Source organism: Triplophysa rosa, linkage group LG7 (genome assembly GCF_024868665.1).
Source record: "Triplophysa rosa linkage group LG7, Trosa_1v2, whole genome shotgun sequence".
Classification (NCBI taxonomy): Eukaryota; Metazoa; Chordata; class Actinopteri; order Cypriniformes; family Nemacheilidae; genus Triplophysa; species Triplophysa rosa.
In genome coordinates, this window is record NC_079896.1 from 9,870,227 (window position 1) to 9,889,204 (window position 18,978).

General features: G+C 37.4%; 1 protein-coding gene and 1 long non-coding RNA gene across 4 annotated transcripts in view; one reads left to right on the forward strand and one right to left on the reverse strand.

Annotated features, from left to right (window-relative positions):
• Positions 1-18,978, forward strand: part of pik3r3b (phosphoinositide-3-kinase, regulatory subunit 3b (gamma)) — a 153,962-nt gene that overhangs the window by 39,919 nt on the left and 95,065 nt on the right. For 2 of the 3 annotated variants that reach the window (XM_057337080.1, XM_057337081.1), the window contains exons 3-4: positions 14,736-14,831; positions 15,673-15,750. The exons of the other annotated variant lie outside the window; for it this stretch is intronic. In XM_057337080.1, coding sequence (XP_057193063.1) covers positions 14,736-14,831; positions 15,673-15,750 — 174 coding nt within the window. The remainder of the gene's footprint in view (positions 1-14,735; positions 14,832-15,672; positions 15,751-18,978) is intronic. 3 annotated transcript variants of the gene reach the window in all.
• On the reverse strand, positions 1,476-18,449 carry LOC130556270 (uncharacterized). The gene is made up of 3 exons (XR_008963204.1): positions 18,250-18,449; positions 14,685-14,867; positions 1,476-14,271 (listed from the first exon to the last, which is right to left on the reverse strand). It is a non-coding gene; the product is annotated as an uncharacterized LOC130556270 (long non-coding RNA).

Below are 18,978 nucleotides of genomic sequence, written 5' to 3' on the forward strand. Positions count from 1 at the left end.
CTCAGGGCACAAAAACAATTCTGCTGCGGTGGATGATGTGGACCTTTGCACGGATAGTTTATGCATTTCTTGGATTTTTGGTCCACATTATCTTTAAGGTGTCTAGTATTAATATATGAATTCACAATTATTCCGTTTTGTTGAGTGTGGTCATAGAATGAGTAAACATGTTGATTGCAACAATAGTGACCGGCGGTATAGCGGTAAATTTAAGTATACCTATACATTCAATTGCAGTTGTTAGTGAAAGTTGCACTTTCAGACAAAATGTTGCACTTAATTAAAAGTTCAAATGTTACAAATAAGTTACAATATTGATGTTGTTATACTGGTAGTAATTGTCATGTTTACGAATGAGGACCCAGGTGCAGACAGCGGTGGGCAGGAAACAAAGACTTTATTTACAAAAAAAACTCAAAGCAAAACACCCGCGATGGGGGAAAACACGAGAACAAAGACTTATTCAAAATATAAAACATAAACCAAAACCTCCCACGAGGGGGACAAAACAGGAGAACAGGGTAACTAACTAAAACTACGTAAAACTTTGACAGGACTAAGACTAAACTAAATAATAACAAGATCAGGCAAGAGCAAAATACGTGGCAGGATTCTAATAGCGGGATACACAGATTAATACAAAACGAACCAGCACAAGACAGCAAACACAGGGGGGGGCAAAGACTAACAAAGGATAATTAACAAGGGATAGGTGTCAGGAATGAAACACTGATGGGAAGCTAAACGATGAAACGAGAGGGGCGGGGCCAAAGACGAGAGTGTGTGTGCATGTTATGTCAGAACCAACAATAACATGCCTCTCTCCACACAAAACACGAGGCTCTGTCATGATCCTGCCACTAGACCAAGAAAGACATGACATGATGAGGCAGAATCAAGACAGTAATAATATAAAATTGTTATGTTATTTTAATGTTATAAGTTAGAATAAAGTAACAATTATATTGACGGTTGTGTTTTTTTTACTATTTGATCTCGATAGTCCAGTGTTGTTTAAGGGTTTTTTATGCATAATGATAACCCTAGAATGTGATCAAAAAGTTTAAAATAGCTGGGCTGAAATATATAACAATTTTGATGACTACAGAAGTATGTTATTTTAGTATTCGCCCTATCCCACTGGTTACAATTGTGACCGACCATAAAACGCAATTTTTCTCACACTTTTCCCAAAATTTTCAAAAAAATAATTATTGATTATTTCAAAGGGTTGCTAATGACACCTCATTTGGATATTTTCATGTCTGGATAAATGGGTTCTGACTGGAATTCTCATAAACATCTTTAGTTCCTAAAGAAAAAAAAACATATTTAGTTCCAATTTGCTGTCACCCTTACAGTAATGTGTTTCATCCGGTGTTAAAAAGTGACTTTCCAAGAACCTGACTCTTTAGTCGGATTCATTTAAGCAGATTGAATCATATGAGCAGTTTATATCAATGAGTCAACTTTTATGATTGAGTTTTATTAGTATAGTAGGGTTTGAAAGTCATTTGTACACGTGAAAGATTGAAAGATAAATGTACACGTAAAATTTCTTCTTTGACGCACACAAGATCTTTGGAACATTTTGTAACAGGTTTTAACTCTGTGCCAGCTCAATTGCATGTAGTCATTAAAACAGACAGTAAACATATACCCAATGCAATGAAATCCATGTTATTTATTATTTTGATATATACTTTGTGATGTAAAACATGTTCAAAGCAGAAACATTTTTACTATTCTCAAAGTTTTGGACCCAATAGAGAGTTAGTAAATGTTTATTTCACAAACTCTTTATTATGGAAATCATTAAAGGTGTAGACTCTACCTTATTTATTCTTTTTAAAGATATATTTATTGAATTTTCCAATATTAACAAAGTTCACAGCTCAGAACTAACAACAGCTGGCAAGAATCATATTCAGTACAATGGCCCTCATAATATAATATAATATATTATATTATCATAACATCATATACAATATAAACCATTAATACTAAAATAAATAAAAAATATGAAAGATTAAATATATATTTTAATAAAATAAAATAAAATTGATTAATACAAATAATTTTCTATTAATTAAAAAAAAAAATACATTTACTGTAAAATGTTCAGATTGTTCAAAATCAATAATTACAAACGTACTTTGGCCACATGAGTTGGGAAACCCTTCCACAGAATCGTTGACAGAAATGTCCCCTACCTGATTTCTCCAAACAAAGCAATACACCACCATCAACATCATTCTCTGGAAATATTTTTAATACCACCCACTTATATGGTGGATAACATAACTCTTGGTGATGTTGATACAAAACAACATGCGTTGCTGAGGTTAAAGAATCCACGTGTGTTGATCCCGACCATTAGCATCATAATTTCTCTGTGGAGAGCAAGAGAGATGTACCAGAATATAATGACAGGCTTTCTGGGGCCTTTCCTCACAGCTTGCCTTGTGCTCCCTACTTTTGCACATCTGCTTTGCACTAATCAGGATAAACACACACGCACCGCTTTCCCGGTAGACCCCAGCCTCTGTGTGTCATCTACACATGTGGACATAAACTGCGCATCTGCACGCTTGTTTTCTAATTCATTTCTCTCTCAATTATTCTAATATGCCGACCCGCTCACCGGGCCAGCTGTGCTGTTTTATTCAGTTGGTTTGTTGGACGGTGTGGGGGATAACTTCACTTGAAAGATAGGGTGCAACTAATGGGTTACCTAGCGCAGGTGTGTCTGATAAGGAATTGTAAATCATGTGGGGAAGTTGCCATTTGTTGGCGTGTGCTGGAAGCCCCCTAAGCAGATGCAATCTGTGAAGTACAGCTGGAGATGTGGTAAGGGGTCAGAAAAGACACTCAGACATAAGATTCACACCTCCGTACCCCAATCTCACTGTCTCTCTGTCTGTGTGTGCTTAGTGATAGGGTCAGTGGCCGTGATGGGGGTCACTAGTGATCTATCTCTGTCTGTAGTATGCATACTATAGGGAGGGGCTTTGGGTTTAACAGAGATGTACTTGTATCTAAATGGGGCTATACAGTACATTAACTGTCTGTGGTTTTTAATATGGCTTTTGATTAAAAGTTTTAATAGATTCAATAAAAAGTGGTAAAAGTGAAGTAACCACACTGAAAAAACAACAACTAGTAGGATTAATTTATTTTTTTGTGTTAATCTGCCACATTTTCAGTTTTTTTTTTTTTTAAGTAAATTGACTTAAAATGTTGTTGTGGCAGGTTTTTGCGCTGTTTTTAAGTACATTTCCTTAAAAATGTTTAAAAAATTTGAATAGTTTTTTCAATCACCATTTGTACTACCACATTTTAACTACGGTTATCATAGTTATTCTAAGGTTACTACAGTATAGTGAGACAACGGTAAATGTGAGGTTACTATGATTCATTGTATACCTTTTGCATTGAATGTTTAAATGAGAGACACTACTCTCTATCTTCACTTTACTCATTACACAACTTTTTCATGTTGTTAATTCATTTTAAGTCATTGGGAGTATATTGTGTTACATTGGAACCAAGAAAGTGCATGAGAAATGTATCCATTGTTTCTCAACCAAAGTGCCACAACATAATGTTTGCAAGGTCGCCTTGATGTATTTTAATTTCATTTACATTCAGTTGGATAAGCCTTTAATCTTTCCGTTGTATTGTATGAAATGTGTAGATTGGTGACAGTATGTTATGCATTAGATTTGGTCATTGCATAGCTAAACACCCATGGGAATGGGCAGAAGAAACGGATGAGCTTAGTATCCCTCTGGTCACACACATACACACCCATCATACTGTATCTCTCATTTCTTCTCATTTTCCAATCTTGCAGTATTGTAACCACTCTTTAAATTACATTCCCCCTCTCTCTCTTTCACACACACCCTATTTCTTTCAAATGCAGTCTAGAGCAGAATTTGTCTGCATTTCATGTGTATTATTGAGCTGCAGGACTTGGTTGTGTAATATGTGATAAATATTTAGTGGCCAGCAGGGAAGCTTTGGCCTACATTTGCTGTCTTTTACTTTAGACTGCCAGTAACTGCGAGGAAGACTACCAACCATGTCCCACACAAGTACACAGACACAAACTCAGACTGCGCACATATAATATACAAACATGCATTGCTGATGCACCGCACACACATTTACATCAAGAAGGAAAAAATAACTTCAGTGTGCTTTTATCTCCCTTTTCTTATTAATTTTGCATGCCTCAGTGGGCCACAGCCAGGCACTTATGAATGAATACATTTGTGGCACACAAACACACACTCTAGTTTCTCTCATGGTGGAGAAGAGATCTTTAATAGCTCATTAAGTGGCCTGCAGTAAGTGAGCATTAATGTTCACAAGATGGAGACCACCAGAGCTTCTCATTCACACAACATACACCTTAATGTATCATGTATGCTTCTTAAAGAAACACTTGACCCAAAAATGAAAATTGTTATCATTTACTCACGCATAAGTTGTTCCAAATCTGTATAAATTTCTTTGTTCTGATGAACACAGAGAAAGATATTTGGAAGAATGCTTGTAACCAAACAGTTCTTGGCCACCATTGACTACCATAGTAGGAAAATAATCTTTGTAAATGTCTTTGTTCTGTTGAACACATAAGAAGATATTTTGAAAGTGTGGGAAAGCCACAAAACCATTGTGGGGCACTTTTGACTACCATTGTAATTTTTCATATTATGGTAGGAAAAACTGTTGGAAAGGGGACAAATATGAAGATGCTGGAATAGAATAGAATAAATACTTTATTGTCTTTGTGCTAGCACAACAAAATTGCACGTTTCCTCCTGCACGTTGTACAAACTCACAGTATTTACAGAAAATAACAATATTTACAGAACTAATTAAGATAATAAGGTTAAAGGAGTAGTTCACTTCAAAATGTGCCCCCATTGACTTTCCATAGTAGGAATAAAAATAACTATGAAAAGTGAATGGGGGCAAATTTTGAAGAGAACTACTCCTTTAGGTACAAAGAACATAAACTAAAATAATATAAGAATAAATACTAATAAAAGTACAGAATGTGAGAGTAGATGTATACCTAAGATGTATAAGTAAAAAGAAGGTGCGATATAAATGCAATGTAATATATAATATACATATAAGCATAATACTAATTTATTATGATATATAAACATGATATAGTATTATATATTATCCAGGCATCTTAAGAATCAAATGTATGTAAACTTTAGAATTGCTTTATTTTTGTAAATTCATGTCAACTAGCTTTTATTTCATTTTCATTATTAACATCTTGCAAACTCTGCAAGGTTTATGTAAACTTATGACCCCGGCTATATACAGTATTTTATTTATTTTTGCCGATTTATTTTCAGGCCGTTCCACCCTACTGCTTTTCTTGGACTGCCCTTCTGACAACGCACAAATCTTTCTTTAGTTACTATGATCCCTCATCCTCTCGTACACCTCCTCCCTCATGAAGGCTTTAATTGAAGAGGGATGTTCTCTACGCCCCTGTAGTGGGACTCTGTCATTGGCTGCAGGCAAAACATCCGAGGCCAGGCCCCTGCCAGGTGGCATCTTTTTGAGACCAAACTCCCACTTCCCTCTCTTTCTCCTGGATCCGTCACCTGCGCCGCTCGTTCGCTGCATACATTCATTTCTTTTCCCTTGTGTATTCTCTCATATCTGTTGTCTTGCTTGCTTTAATTTAATCGTATACTTCTTTGTCTGATCTCTCTTTCTGTTAACAAAAAAAGTGGAGCGTGTCTGACTAGGAAGTTTTCTGCTGTCTTTCTATAATGCGTTTTTTACAAGATGTTAGTAAAACACAAGCAACATCGCATCTCAGGTATTGAAATCTATCACTTTCCTACCGAGGCTGTTCATTGTGTTTAAATGTACTGAAATTGTTCAGAATTTAATAGATTGACAATCTCCCTCTTGGCATCACTTTCTAGCACTTCATTATAATTTTAATCTCGGTCTGCGTGTACCAGATAAAATTTGTGGGAACTATCGATTCCTGTAATGTATTTTCTTATTCCTCGAGGAATAGACAATGAGCACATAATCGATAGGTTACAGGGGTGTGAGGGAGGAGATGGGCGGTTCTATCTATCCGGCCAACTGCTTTGGATAGTGCATCTAAATTCAATTATTTTCACTGACATATTTTGACCATTATCTTAATAAAGTATTCCAAACGCACGCTCGGCGGGTAAATATGTGTGTGTAAATATCTATAGCGGTCCCATGAAATGTGAGGCAGTTTGGAAACAAGCTGCAGTAATCTCTCCCATGTTGCAGGGGGTGGCACCTGCTATCACTTGTGATTGATAAAGATGTGGATTGCAGAAATTAAAAAGCTGTGCGGTGTGCCTGTGGGTTTTGTGTGTGTCCGCTGCACAGGGTTAAACGTAATAGTCACATTCTGCAACATTTTAATTAGTGTTCACACTTGTTTAGGTGGTTATTTGTGTGAATACATTTGTGTGCTATGACGGCGGTCTCCGGTCTATCCGCTTCTTTCATCACTCTAGCCACTGGCAGGGTCAGAGGCTAAACAGCTCTTATTGACACAGTGCGGCAAAGCAGGTGAGAAAACAGGTTGGAGTTTCAATTTCATACTGTAATAGAGAAGATTGCTATAGCTGTAAGGGGCGGGCAGGCGAAAGAGAAATAAGAAATGGAGTTAAATCCTTCCAAAACATTGGAAAGGTTTACAGGAGGAGACTCAATCCTTTATCAGTTTGGCAGGGTGGCTGTCGCTGCAGACCTTCTGTAAGACCACAATTCTAGATCTATTCAAGGAAGACACTGTCTGCTTTTGTTTGAAGTTATAGTGTGCGCTGGGTTCAATGTAAACAAAACTCTACTTATAACCCAGCTGCATTATAAAAGAACATAAACAAACATTATTTGGCCCAAACACAACTTCTGGTAAACGTCCGCAAAGAATCAATAACTGTTGAGTTGTTTTAATTTAATTTATTGTAAGAAAATAAATATACAATAAAATATCAATATAAATGAATATGAATGTAAATTTAATATAAAATAAATTATGTTATAACCAGACACAGACCGGAAGCTAACTTTGAACCAGGCGCGTGCGTCTGATGAAACTGCTTGAGCTGCATTGTTTACACAGTTTTAGTAATTTTGTCATTAAATATAACAACCGGAACAGCGATATCCACAACAAGAGAGTGGAGAAGTGAACAGTGTTGTTTGTGTACGCTCTGGTACAAAGAGAAGAGGTCCAAGTCAGGACTTACATCAAATTATAGATTACATTTTAGTTAGTTTTTTACTAAACATTTGTACAGTATGCTGTAAGGAAACCTGAACTATACTACACAATATTACACTTTGTTAGGCTTTTGTATTACACTTTTTCGTCCTTTTTGAAAAGAGTCGGTCACAACTCTAATTGTAGATAAAAACCCAAAAGATTTCCCAAGCAAGCCATCTGAGGTTTGAATGACATAAAGAAATAATGCACATTTTGACAGTTTTCGTTTATAGAAGGTTTCATCTTAACAACATGAACAAACGTTACTGCGCATGCACATTTTTGTGACCCCAACTTAACTTCCGGTACACATTCGCAAACAATAGAGTGCCTGTAGATTATTTCTGTTAACAATCAAAATAAACCGAGAAGAACTGTTAGGGGCGATTCAAATGTCGTGTCTTTTGCACACACAAGTTCGTTATTTTAAATGTAGACACGCGGCAGCACGCGCAAATAGGGAAAGACGCAGTCGCAACGCGCATACGGTGCGGCGCGCACATTTTTCGAAATAGAGATGGAAATAGTTCAACTCTTCAGAATGCCGAGGGTGCACCGGGGGTCATGTGACTAGAGAAAGTGGCGCTGCTCGCGTTTTCCGCGCGGTTTTAGACGCGAATGTGAATCACCCTTTACTTGGCTAGTATTTTGAATTTAGACTCCGATACCAAGCTCAACCGCTAGATGTCAATTTACCATACGGTTTGATTAAATGCGACCAAACTGCAGGACCCTTTCAACAAATTATTTCTTTAATAAAATGAACATACAACAAAATTTAACAAATTGTTTATTTAATACAGTTATTATACAATAAAATAATAACATAAATTAATATTAACATAAATTAGATAAAATATAAATTGTTATATTATTAGACACTAGCCAAACACAAACCGGAAGTTAACTTGTGCTCCGGCGCTCGCCGAGTCCGATGAAACGGTCTATACAGTACAGAGAATTGACCTCATGTCAAATGCATACACAAATGTGCACAAACATGCTTATCTAAACCAAACTGCAGTGCATCCTTGGTGTACATTCTTTGCGTAAAAGCGTGTCAATTACGAATACATGTAAATGTGTTTAGTTTTTAAAGTGTAAATATTTAAATACTTGCAGTTTGAATATTCTGTCTATTATGTAAGATGCCACCGGTGGCTTGCAGCATTCTTTTGTCCTTTCGAGCGTGTAAATCTCTCTATCCCACACGAGTCCATACAGCACACAAAGGCTCAGTTATATCTGCATCACTGTGAGACACAGTGGCTGGCGCGGCACCTCCTAGTGGTGACAGTGATACATTGCGGCATGTGCAGTGGACATCATATAATGAAAACAGGTCATTGTGTGGCACCTCTAAAGAAAATGACCCAACAAAGGACAATTGTTTTGATCATGTGTGCAGAATATGAATAAATTAAAGTGAGAACGAACTGAGCACTTTGCGTGCGCAGCCTTTATGATTTATTTACATTTCTAGGAAATTGAGTGAGATTTTTTTTCAGGTTTGTGTATGCGTCCTTAAGTTTGTGTGTCTACACTTTTTCATTTGGCTGCCCCTGACTATGGACACTTAATGGCTTTGTGCAGAATTGCTGATCCATTCAGCAGTTCTCTGTCATCCTGACCACAGCTAGTTAAAACACACATAAGGGATAGTGAAAATCCTGGAAATAGCTTTCTGTCTGCTTAATAGAAAACGGATAAGATCTGATAGGCTTGTGAGCAGTTGGGGTTGCACACGGGGCTTTGTGCAATGACAGTAACACCCCCACAGTTTAACATAGTCTCGCACTTTACACTCATAATTGGATCCACAATAGACAATGGAAGTGATGTGTATTTGCCCTAGAGGTCTTTTGGCAATAGCGCCGTAATTCGTCGCAAATTGCAGATCTTCTGATTGTATTCATCTACCTGGAAGGTAATTACCCTATTTTTAAAATGGTAAACCCTGAGGGAGAATACTGACATAAAATCACACTGGACAAGCTTCTGGCAACAAGCAATTCGTCTGTCACTAAACGCAGATATAATGCACATAATGTTACACGTTACTCCATAAAAGCTGGCGTCACATTGTGTGGAGCTGAACTTTGGGCCAATGATATTTCTTGTGGGCGGGGCTACTCAGAGCGATTCTGCAAGAATAGAAAACAAGCCGTTTATAAAATTTTGCTGTAGCTTTTATTGCTTGATTTTAGAGTTGGTAAATTAGTTGGTAAGGACAGTGTATAAACTTTTTATCTAAATTTGACTATAGCTGTACGTTAATAACAATCCAGATTAATTTACTCAGACAACTAACAGATAAACCCATTTAAAGGGATAGTTCACACTAAAATGTAAAATCTTTCATCATTTAACTCACCCTCTTGTCATTTCAAAACTGTATGACTTTCTTTCTTCTACAGAACTCAAAAGAAGATAGTTTGAACAATGTTCATAACCGAACAACGGCGGTACCCATTCACTTCTGTTGTATGGACACAAAACCAATGCAAATCAATGGGTACTGCCATTGTTCATTCTCCAAAATATCATCTTTTGTGTTCTGCAGAAGAAAGAAAGTCATACAGGTTGAAATGACAAGAGGGTGAGTAAATGATGACAGCATTTTCTGACAGAAGTCTGTCTGTATTCAAACTCAAAACGTATACTGTACATGTTTGTATATAGAAGAACATCATTGTATTTGTTCTTCTCTGTTACCCTTCTCATGTCAACTTGTTCCATCCCTGTTGTTCCTCCGTTCTTTGCTTGGGGTGCCTTATCCATCTGCAGGTGCCTCACGTTTTGAGAAATTGCTTTCGTGATGTTTTCTGACAGTGATGTTAATCGAAGCACCACTCGCATAGTATCACTTCAATTGAAAAGAAATTTGTCCTTCACCTCTTGCACAGAGCCAAACAAACTGTGACCACATGCACACAGGCGTATAAACGTATGAGCCCTTTAACATTCGTGGAAATGTAAACATGAGTTCACGCTGCCACGGATCGAGGATAATGTACTGAAATTTCAAAAGCATACACAATAACAAAAACCAACTTGAATGTCTGATTCATCTTCATACAGTATTTAGATTTGTATGTTTACATTATCGTGTTCGTATAGTTGTTTAAGTAAACACGCACACAACACAGGCAGTCAATGCAGAGCACGCTTGCTGTCTTGTGCAACCACTAATTACTGCAATCATATCAATTTGTATACATACTGTAGTATGTGCAGTTACATAAACCGCCGGCGTACAGTATATGTACAATCCACAATGTACTTTGGGCTTCAAGGGTGCTGTAGGCTACAAAGTGATTTTAAAGGGATATTTCACCCCAAAATTAAAATTCTGTTGTCATATACTCAGCCTGTATCACTTTCTTTCTTCTGCAAAACACAAAAGTAGATATTTTGAAGAATATACCACCCGTTGGTCCCCATTGACTTGCATTGGTTTGTGTCCATACAATAGAATTCAAAGGGGACCAACGTTATTTGGTTACCAGTATTTAGCAAAATATCTTCTTTTGTGTTCTGCACAAGACAGTAAGTTATACAGGTTTGAAATTACAAGAGGGTGAGTAAATGATGAACGAATTTTCATTTTTGGGTGAACTATCCCTTTAAAAACTTAACTTTCTTAAATTGTTTGTACAGTAAATTGACCTTAGACCTCTAAATAAATGAGTTGCAGAGAGAAATGTCTGCTTACATCAAGGCTTTTATAAATACTTCTGTGAGCTTTTTATGTTTCTTAACGATGTTTGGAAGAATGTTTGTAAACAGTTCAGGGGCACTGTTGACTACTGTAGTAGAGACGTTCACATTATCACGAAAAACAATAACGGTTAAAAAATAATCAGCATTAGCAGCAGGTCATGTTCCAGAACTGTTTGTTTGCATTAGCATTAGCATTAGCAGCAGGTCATGTTCCAGAACTGTTTGTTTGCATTAGCATTAGCATTAGCAGCAGGTCATGTTCCAGAACTGTTTGTTTTTCCACATGTTTACAAATATATTGTTTTGTGTTCAACTGAGCAAAGAAATGTATACAGTTACAACAAGAACGTTTTCTTTTTTGGGTGAAGTGTCTAGTCTAGTCCATCTCTCTTGGTCAAACATGTTTCCACTCAAGGCAATGCTTCTTGTGGATAGAAAAGTCAGTGTTATTTATAAGTCAGGGCAGTTTAAACCAACACTTCTAATCTTGTTTTATGGTTTGGACAGTGTGGGCAGTTGCTGTAAAGCAACCCTAAACTGACTTCTGAGTCCAGTTAGCTTTAAGAGTCATTAGTCTGGAGTTTCACATAGTATTTTCATCCTGCACAACGAATGTTTAGAGACATTTCATTGTTTGTCAGTCATTTAATCAGTCTGTTCTTGTGATTTACTGGATTCAATTACAAATCAGATCGCTTTTTGTGATGAAATCATGTAGAAATTCATTGACATAATAATCTGTCTAATTTTTTACAACTGCAATTCGCCAATTAAGCATTCGAATGAAACAAATCATCAAAATGCCGCTCTGGAATTTTCACTTTCATTAGATTACACTTGACATTTTGAGCACAGCTCTGCATTAATCTCTCGTCTTATAAATCATACAGCAGCAACGCACTAACGATTAAGCGGCATGATGCTTCCTAAACAAAAGGAACTAGGGAGGGAAAGAGGAAATCGGAGAAAGAGAATTATGATTCCTCCCACCGTACTCTGACCTGTTTGTTCATTCATAGGGTGTTGCTTGTCGAGGGCCATAGAGAAACCAGCAGGATGTTGAGCAATTAAATGTGCCGTGTGTTATCAGAATGCCAATGCGCTTCGCCGTTAACGTGTGTAATCCCAAACCCCCAAGGTCTTTGTGCCACCTGCATCAAAGCCTCAGAGGTACTTTTCATTAATCTTTTTTGTTGCTATCACCTGCTTTTTTTCTCGTTCTTGAAGCATCAACTATATTCATACTAAAGTATTCCAGCAACTTTATAGGGCACTCCCTTATAGTTTTCTTTTAGACACCATCAATCCCGGGTTAGTTCACCCAAAAATGAAAATTCTTTCATGAATGACTCGCTCTTTAGTTGTTCCAAATCTGAATACATTTCTTTGTTTGGTTGAATACAGAGAAAGATATTTGGTCGAATGCTTGTACCCAAACAGTTCTTGGACCCCATTGACTACCTATAGGAAAAATGACAAAGGTAATCAAAAGTGCCCCAGAACTGTTTGCTGTCCTACATTCTTTAAAATATCTTCCTTTGTGTTCAACAGAACAAAAAATAAGAAGTAAATTTTCCTACTATGGTAGTCAATGGGGTCCAAGAACGGTTTGGTTATAAGCATTCTTCCAAATATCTATCTTGTGTGTTCATCAGAACAAAGAAATGTAAACAGATTTGGAACAACTTGAAGGTGAGTAAATAGATGACCGAATTTTTATTTTTGGGTGAACTACCCCTATAGTATAGCAACAGCAGCCGCTGATATGTTGATTTAGATTTAAACTACCACATCGTGAACACTTGAATTAAACCTTACTCATGGTGCTTAAGGGGACAGTTAAAAATAAAAATTCTGTCATCATTTATTCACCCTTATGTGATTCAAAACCTGTATGTGACTCTTTCTTCTGTGGAACACAAAAGAAGATATTTTGAAAAATGACTCTGTGGTTTTGTGTCCGTACAATGGAAGTCAATGGGGCTCAATGTTGTTTGGTTACCAACTTTCTTCAAAATATCTTCTTTTGCGTTCTGCAGAAGATGAAAGTCATACCGGTTTGGAATGACATGTGGCTGAATAAATGATGACAGAATTTTCACTTTTGGGTGAACTGTCGCTTTAAGCATTTGAACTATTCTCCTGTGTGAAAATTTCAGCGGGGTGCAACAGAGGCCTCTGCTGTGCAGATTAAAACACCAATTACACACGTGTCCAAAACGCAAGGTTTTCCAGCTGTCAACAAACGCTTGTTTGTGAGGTTCTGTTAAATAAACAGCCATTTTCTAATTACACGAAGAAAGAGAGCGATATAGCACTAGGATGTGTGTAGACATTAGCGGGTGGTAAACATCAGTGCTAATGAGTGTTGTCACTGACGCTAATTCAAAAGAGCCTGTAAAGAACACTAAAAGAGCGCCACAGTTTCATGCACCTCATTCCTCTCATAATAGTCAAAACGCTTGCATAAGAATTTCTCATCGGTGCGCTCGCAATTACGCAAATGGAAATCTGATGCAAATGGATTGGTTATCTGTCCAAATGTCACTCTGTGGCTTTACAAATCACATATCCGAAGCGTCACGCCGATTCATCTGAGGATGCACGTCCTTCCTCAGATGGAGAGCTAAATGGATTTTGAATTAAACCTTAAAAAAACATTTATTTTTAGATAATTAGATGATTATTCTGGGATATTCAAAAATTATATTAACATTCACAAAATTTGCTCAGGCAGTTAAATTCCCCTCTTTATTTATTTTATTTACGCTCATATTTTGAGAAATGTCTCATTGGTTTTGTTCATACAGTGGAAGTCAATGGGGGCCAGCATTGTTTGGCTACCAATATTCTTCAAAATATCTTCATTTGTGTTCTGCAGAAGAAAGTCATACAAGAATGGACTAGACTAGACTAGATTAGACTATAATAGCGTTTTTTCCCAGGGCACCAAGTGAGCACTGATATAATGTTTTCAATTGTGTACATGTATATGTCTGTCCTCATAGATGTCCAAATGTCCAGTGACCTTGTGAACAAGGCCCTATTGGCTTACCCACAAGAATTAGATTGGCCACCAAATGAACCCCTCTTGTGGCATATCCAGCTTGCCACCAGCTTCTCACATTTGTGCGATGTGTGACACGGTCAGCACCCCAGGAGAGCAGAGGCAGGGTGTCATGTGAAGGGTGCTGTTGCGTACATTACACATACAGGCAGGGTGACGGTGACATGGTGCTCTGAAAGGGGACAGAAGCGCTTGGGTTACTGCGTGGCCTTTAAAACCAGACCCCTCAAGGACAACCATAGGGTTTCAACACGTATGAGTGCCACACAATTAAAGATATATGGGCCCGCAACAGCTTGCTCACTGGAAAGACAAAGAAAGTGGAGACTGGCAGTGTTCATCAGATCTGCTCCCATATCATATGATGTTCACTAGATATGGCTCAATCTAAGTAGACTACATTTTTTTACTTTAGTTTTAATGTGCTGTGTTGGTATAATCCCTGGGATTCCTTATGTGTTCGAGTCTTGAGTATGATGTTGCATATCTACCATGCTTGCATGAATATGACAATCTAACCGGTCCCTAAGGAGAGATGAGATGTGGGTTTACAGGCAGTCACCTAAACAGGGAATATGGTCTCACCAGTGGGATTTCTCATCTCTCTCTCTCTCTCTCTCTCTCTCTCTCTGACAGGCTCCTTTGGAAAGGGAGATGTTGTGGAGCAGTGTGCTCTGTCGGACCAAACCCCAGCGGTGGTCCTCAGGCTGACAGAGGCTCTGGAGAGACAGGGTGAGTTGCCACCTCCCCCATCAATCTAATTGAACTCTGTAAAGAGAGTCAAACACCAGGCATCTGGTTAAAATCTTGAATAAAAATAAATGGTATATTGTATATTTCCAGCTTATACAGTACGATTGCATATTTCCTGGTTTACACATGACAGTTTTTTATTGGATATCGTGTTTTTTTCCAATATGTACCATGATAATACATTACAATACTATTATTTGAAGTACCTTGGAATATTATAGTATGCAAATATCATGACAATATAATGCAGTGCTATGGTATACATTTACCCAGTGCACTGTAAAAAAGCGTAATTTTACAGAATTTCTGTTATTTTTTACAGATTTTCCACGTATAATGAGATTTTGCAGAATTTTAATGCTTTTTCCCCAGATTTTTCGTTTCGATCTTTTGAATTGTACGTTTTCAAAAAACGTACAATTACAGAAAAAGACCGCAAATTTATTTCTGGCGCCCCAGCTATTTTTTTACGATATTTTTTCCCAGCATTCTGTAAATGGCCGAGATTCACTGGGGGGACTAGTTAGGGACATAGTTTATATTTTTAAGATGCAGAGATGTCACTGTATTTATGAAATGTGCGTAGTGTTTGAGGGCTATTTCATGGATAAAAGATGGAAATTCTTTACATTTTGAGCTGGAACTCCCCTTTTGTCCCCCTTGAAATTCACTCTCTTGAACTCACATTCCGCCCATTGCCACCCCTCCCTATCTGATCTCATTTCTATGGTAAAACCGCTTTAGTGACATGTTTCACTTAACACATGGTAACGTATGTCAAATTAAACAAATGACCTTTGACCTCTGTTCTGTGCTCAAGGATGGGAGAGCGAGCCATTGTACCGGACCGCCCTGACCTCCACCGGACCCCCAGAATTATTTCAGGCTTTAGAAACAGGTTAGTTATGACACATACTGTATGTTCACCAGTGGTTTATCTCTGTTAAATATTATATAGAGCATCATTTGATATAATATGCATCCATGTTGGCAACAAATTGTTAAGTTAGCAATGGGCAGCTGATCTGAACTAATTCTTTGGCTTTCGGTGATTAAAACTACACCACTAACTTAAACTAATATCATGTTTTTAAAATCATGAATGGGAGATCATTTATTTAGACATCTTATTATAAATTATATTAATAAATTACAGGATAAAGGTAGGCATTTAAAAGTGTATAAGTAAAAGTATAATCTTGATTTATGTTTAGCAATAAATGAAAAAATGAATAAATAATAGCACTGCTTATTAGTAACGTGGTCAACACTGTATCTAGGGCACTGCTGTTAAAAAGTTTGAAAAGTTTAGCTGAAGTTCATATTCCGCACCACAAGGGAGTGCTCTGGCTCTGTAAGTTTTTTTGGGATATGCTGCTTCCAAAAAAACTCTACAATACCATTGGATAAGATGAATCAAATACACACACACCTTGTTCTCCTGTGCTCTACTAAAATGATTAGGTAGAGCATGCAATTTCCAGAGAAGAGGAGATCTTTTTACATACAGTGAAGTTCTTTTCCCACTGACATTATTTTCAGATTTTTTGTGATAGTGATATTCTGTCAGAGATGCATTACATACAGTATGGTTTAGTAACAACTGTACTTAACCCTCACCTCTTGCACTGACATGTATAGGATGAGTGCACTGGTAAAATCAAAGTCACCACAGCTTCACCATCACAGTCTAATACGTTTCAGGATGACAATGACATGTGCACAAACATGACCTGAGGATGTGTTCATGTCATTTTCTTGGAAGAACGTAGACACATTCACACATACATGCACAAACAAAACAACACTCAAATTCAATAAGGGCAAAGGGTTATTCTCGAGTTGCTGCCCATGTTTTGAAATATATGTATTTTGACACACAAACATGCCCATTTTTTCTACCTACCCTGAAAATATATACGTGGCTGGATGAAGGCAGATGGTGACTGTTTGACATGTATGTGCTTTGACAATGTGGTTAGGCCTGTTTACAAGGATGTAGAAGAGGTTAGTCTTTTTTATGTTGGTTTCATATCAAATTGAGATTTTACTCACTTCACCTAATAAGTAGTCCTTTAAATAAGAACATTCAGAGGTTTGAGGGTATGTGTTTGTGTGTACTGCACACTTTCTCATCCGAGTGTGTTGGGTCATTTTTGTGTGGGATTGTCCAAAAAGCTGAGAAAATGGATATAGTTGCAAAACTCTGAGACATGAGATAACTAGTATTTTATATATATAAACCTATAAATAAAATAAATAAATAAATATGTTTTAATTATATTTTAATAATAAATATATTTTAGAGAAAGAAAAATGTGTTTCATAATTTATGTTTCTAAGTTACTTTTCTTAAATTGTTTTCATGATATATTTGTCAAATATAATAATAATAATAAAAAAATATTGTTGTTGTTGATAATAATAATAATGTTATTAATGATAATGATAATAATAATAATACATATTAGTATTAAGTTTACTTTCCAAGTTAATTGGGAAAAGGCCAGATTTAAGTCTAATGGCCTAAATGGTTAGAGAGTCGGACTCATGACCAGAAGGTTGCCGGTTCGATTCCCAGGGCTGGCGGGTAACGACTGAGGTGCCCTTGAGCAAGGCACCTTACCCCTACTTGCTCCCCGGGCGCTGCAGTGATAGCTGCCCACTGCTCCGGGTGTACGTGTGTTCACGACTTGCTGTGCGTGTGTTCACTACTCTCTGGTTGGGTTAAATGCAGAGGTCACATTTGACAAATAGGTCACTTTCATAATATGGCTATTTTTACATACTTTCATTCCTTGGACTAGAATTAACAACAACATTAATCTGATCAAAAAATAAAAAACATTTATCCAACATCAATTTTCTGTAGTTATATAATAGGTTACATACACAATCACTCTCATCAGTGTTTTGGCAGACACGCACCCTGGTTGCCATTTAAGAGCCCAGCCAAGAAGCGGTGAAATGCGGTGGCCATATTAAACTAGGCAACATTACATCACTCATGCTAGAGCTTGTGCTAACCAACCGCGGATTTATGGATCAACAGTGTGTTGTCATAGAGATGTTTAGCCGCAGGGTTACATATTTAAGAGTTGCATCTTTTTCTGCATACGAAAGGAAGAGAGATGTACTTGCGTGGGAAGCAGAGAGGAGATGGGAGAGGCATGACTCATGATTCAGGTGCATCGAAGATCGACAAGTGCACACAGTCATTCAGTCTAATGGTCAAGGAGAATTGACAAATATTTGCATGCATGCATGAATATGTACAGTAAAAACATAGAGGCATGAATAGACGCATACACAACAGAGGATAAAAGAAAGCTAGCTCTAGTCTCCGTGGATACAGGCATAGAATTAAGAGCTGACCCGTGTCCACTCGACAACATACCGACAACCTCTCTTTTTTGACTTCTTGTTCATTCCGTCATTCTTCGTCGTTCCATTTTTCCTCTCTTTCCTGCGTGAGAGAAGCTGAGCTCAGCAATAAACAAATTAAAAACACCGTTCTCATCTTCCACCCTTCCTGCACCCCCATTGGCTGACAATGATGTCATCCTGTCTCATATGCAATAGTCAATAACCTATTAGAGTCCAGCGTTTTACAGTCAGCTAGGGCAGACTTCTGCCGCTTGAGCTCCTTCAGACTCTTTGTTTTATTGGTGTCTTTAAGCGATTGTCTTGATTAACACACCGGTGTGCTCGGTCCTAAAGTCCTCAAGATTTCTGAAGGGAGAGGCTTCAATGCCCCAAGGAGCACTTTGTACGGCGTGTGGTGTTTATAATTGTTTTTCACCACGAACGATGCTAACGTCCTTTTTTCTGTCTATATCAGGAGACATGCCGTTATAGACTGCAGAAAAGTAATCATTTGTGCATATTAAGTTTATACGGCAAGAGTTTTTAAGAACATGAAAGTACCCCAGGGGTGCAATTAGAGATAATGTATAAAAAAGTTTGGCACTTTTGGAAAGTTATTATGAAGTTGAACAATTCTAGTGTTGTTTGTTTTTACTCAGAGTCTCAAGAGTTGGATGAGAGTTTGGGTGTCTAGGTCTGTTTATATCAGCCGTTTTACTGTATAGTGTTACTGTTTAAAACACCTGTTATACTGTATTTG